The sequence below is a fragment of the Austrofundulus limnaeus genome, unplaced genomic scaffold (assembly GCF_001266775.1).
Source record: "Austrofundulus limnaeus strain Quisiro unplaced genomic scaffold, Austrofundulus_limnaeus-1.0 Scaffold379, whole genome shotgun sequence".
NCBI classification, from domain to species: domain Eukaryota; kingdom Metazoa; phylum Chordata; class Actinopteri; order Cyprinodontiformes; family Rivulidae; genus Austrofundulus; species Austrofundulus limnaeus.
Window position 1 is genome coordinate 356,600 of NW_013952781.1, and position 1,908 is coordinate 358,507.

The 1,908-nt window shown below is 34.3% G+C and overlaps 1 protein-coding gene across 1 annotated transcript in view; it reads left to right on the forward strand.

Annotated features, from left to right (window-relative positions):
- fbxo8 (F-box protein 8) overlaps nucleotides 1–1,908 on the forward strand; it is a gene marked incomplete in the record, with an annotated part of 19,555 nt that overhangs the window by 3,239 nt on the left and 14,408 nt on the right. Inside the window, 1 exon segment of the mRNA XM_014023607.1 lies at nucleotides 553–639. Coding sequence (XP_013879061.1) covers nucleotides 553–639 — 87 coding nt within the window.

The following is a 1,908-nucleotide window of genomic DNA, read 5'->3' on the forward strand; positions in this document are numbered from 1 at the left end:
TTCATTCATTCATTCATTCATTCATTCATTCATTCATTCATTCATTCATTCATTCATTCATTCATTCATTCATTCATTCATTCATTCATTCATCTTTTGTCAGTTAGTGTACAAGACCTGGAAACGTGTGTGGGAGTTTTAGGGTTAATTTATTCTACTATTTTGTAATATAAAATATAAAAAACCATACTGATGATTTTTTTTATAAATGTACAAAGTGACATCACAAGAATTTGATTAAAACCGTTTTTATCCATGGTTTAGTCAGATTTATAAAATGAATTCATGAAGCATTTTTCCACCATAAACTCTCCGATTATCACCTGAATAACTTTAATCTAAAGATTACTGAGTAAGAAATATTTAAATGTTTGAACTGTTTATTTTGTCAACTGTAAAGCTAAAATAAAACGAGGAACACGGTAATAAACAAACAAGTCAAACTGCAAAATAAAGTCTGATTTATGGATTTGTTTGCAGATGAAATGAAAACTGGAACAAAGTCGGTGTTTTCTGAGAATCAGGTTTTTCTTGCTTAATTTTTTCCTTYAGGAAGAGATGGAGGAAGTTCACAGAGACGAACTCCACAGCAATGTTATGGTCCTGACATTTATCATCTGCTGAAAACCTGCAGAGGAGGTACAAACTCTCACAAAGTCCACCTTCCAAACTACTGAATACACCATGAACACACTGTTCCTCTGGTGCTTTATGTTTCTGTTCTGTTTCATTTTGTTCTTATGGTGAAGCTCACATCAGGATAGTTAAAATGTATCTGAATTTAAGACAACCTTTTTAAACACACGAGGGAAAATGAAATGAAAATGAAAATCACCCACCACCTTTCATTTCACAACAAACAATGTCTGGAAAATCTCCAGTGTTTTTCTAATGTTGATTGTGACAAATCAACATTGAATAAACTCACTTGGTGCCAGGCTTGTTGCATCCTCTGTAGTTACTATGCCAGGCAGGGTTGCCAGATAAGAAAACTGTTCAGACCTATGGAATGAGCTGACTGAGAGAGGGTGAGTGTTATTATAATAATAATAATAATAATAATAATAATAATAATAATAATAATAATAATAATACGTTTTATTTGGAGGCATATTTCTGGCACTCAAGGACACCCAACAGGCAACAGATACATAAAAACATGAAAACACTGAAACATGCATGTAAATCATGGGTCTCCAACCTTTTTTTCCTTAAGAGTTACTTTTACAATATGAAGTTATCTAGGAGCTACTTTTGAAATATTAAATTTAAACTTAAAACATTAGAATAAGATTGTTTTGCACAAAAAATAACATTGTCTTCAATTCACATGAAACCACCAGAAAAAACACTGAATTAACATGAATGTGCTTTTTGTCTTTATCCATTCATGTTATATTGTATTTCACACTAATAACTTAGGGTTTAACTGCAACAGATTTGTGCACAAATAGCGACGGGTCTCCAGTTATTTTTTTCCACATTGTAGACTCCAGTGGGAAGAAACCCCCTGTAGTGACATATACCGCAGTGGGAGGGGTTTCCCAGGAGCTCAGTGTGTGTCAGGGGGTTATTATGAAAGGTGTGTGTGAAAACAAAGGCCAAACAACCACGTGACTGCATGTCATCTGCTGATCAACCATACTGAGACCTAAACTGACAACCAAGAGGAAGAGGAAGGGTCATCTGTAGCAGTGTTTCCCAAAGTTGGGGTCGGGACCCAAAGTGGGGTCCCGAAACATCAAGGTGGGGTCCTGAAAAGATTTTCTGAATTAATTACATTAGTTGTTCACAAAGGAGTGAGGTTAGTATATTTAAAATGATAAATGTAGTATAAAAAATATTGTTACTATGCCCATGTTTAGTTGACCTGATACAAATGTTTATCATTCAAAAATGGTTGGGGGC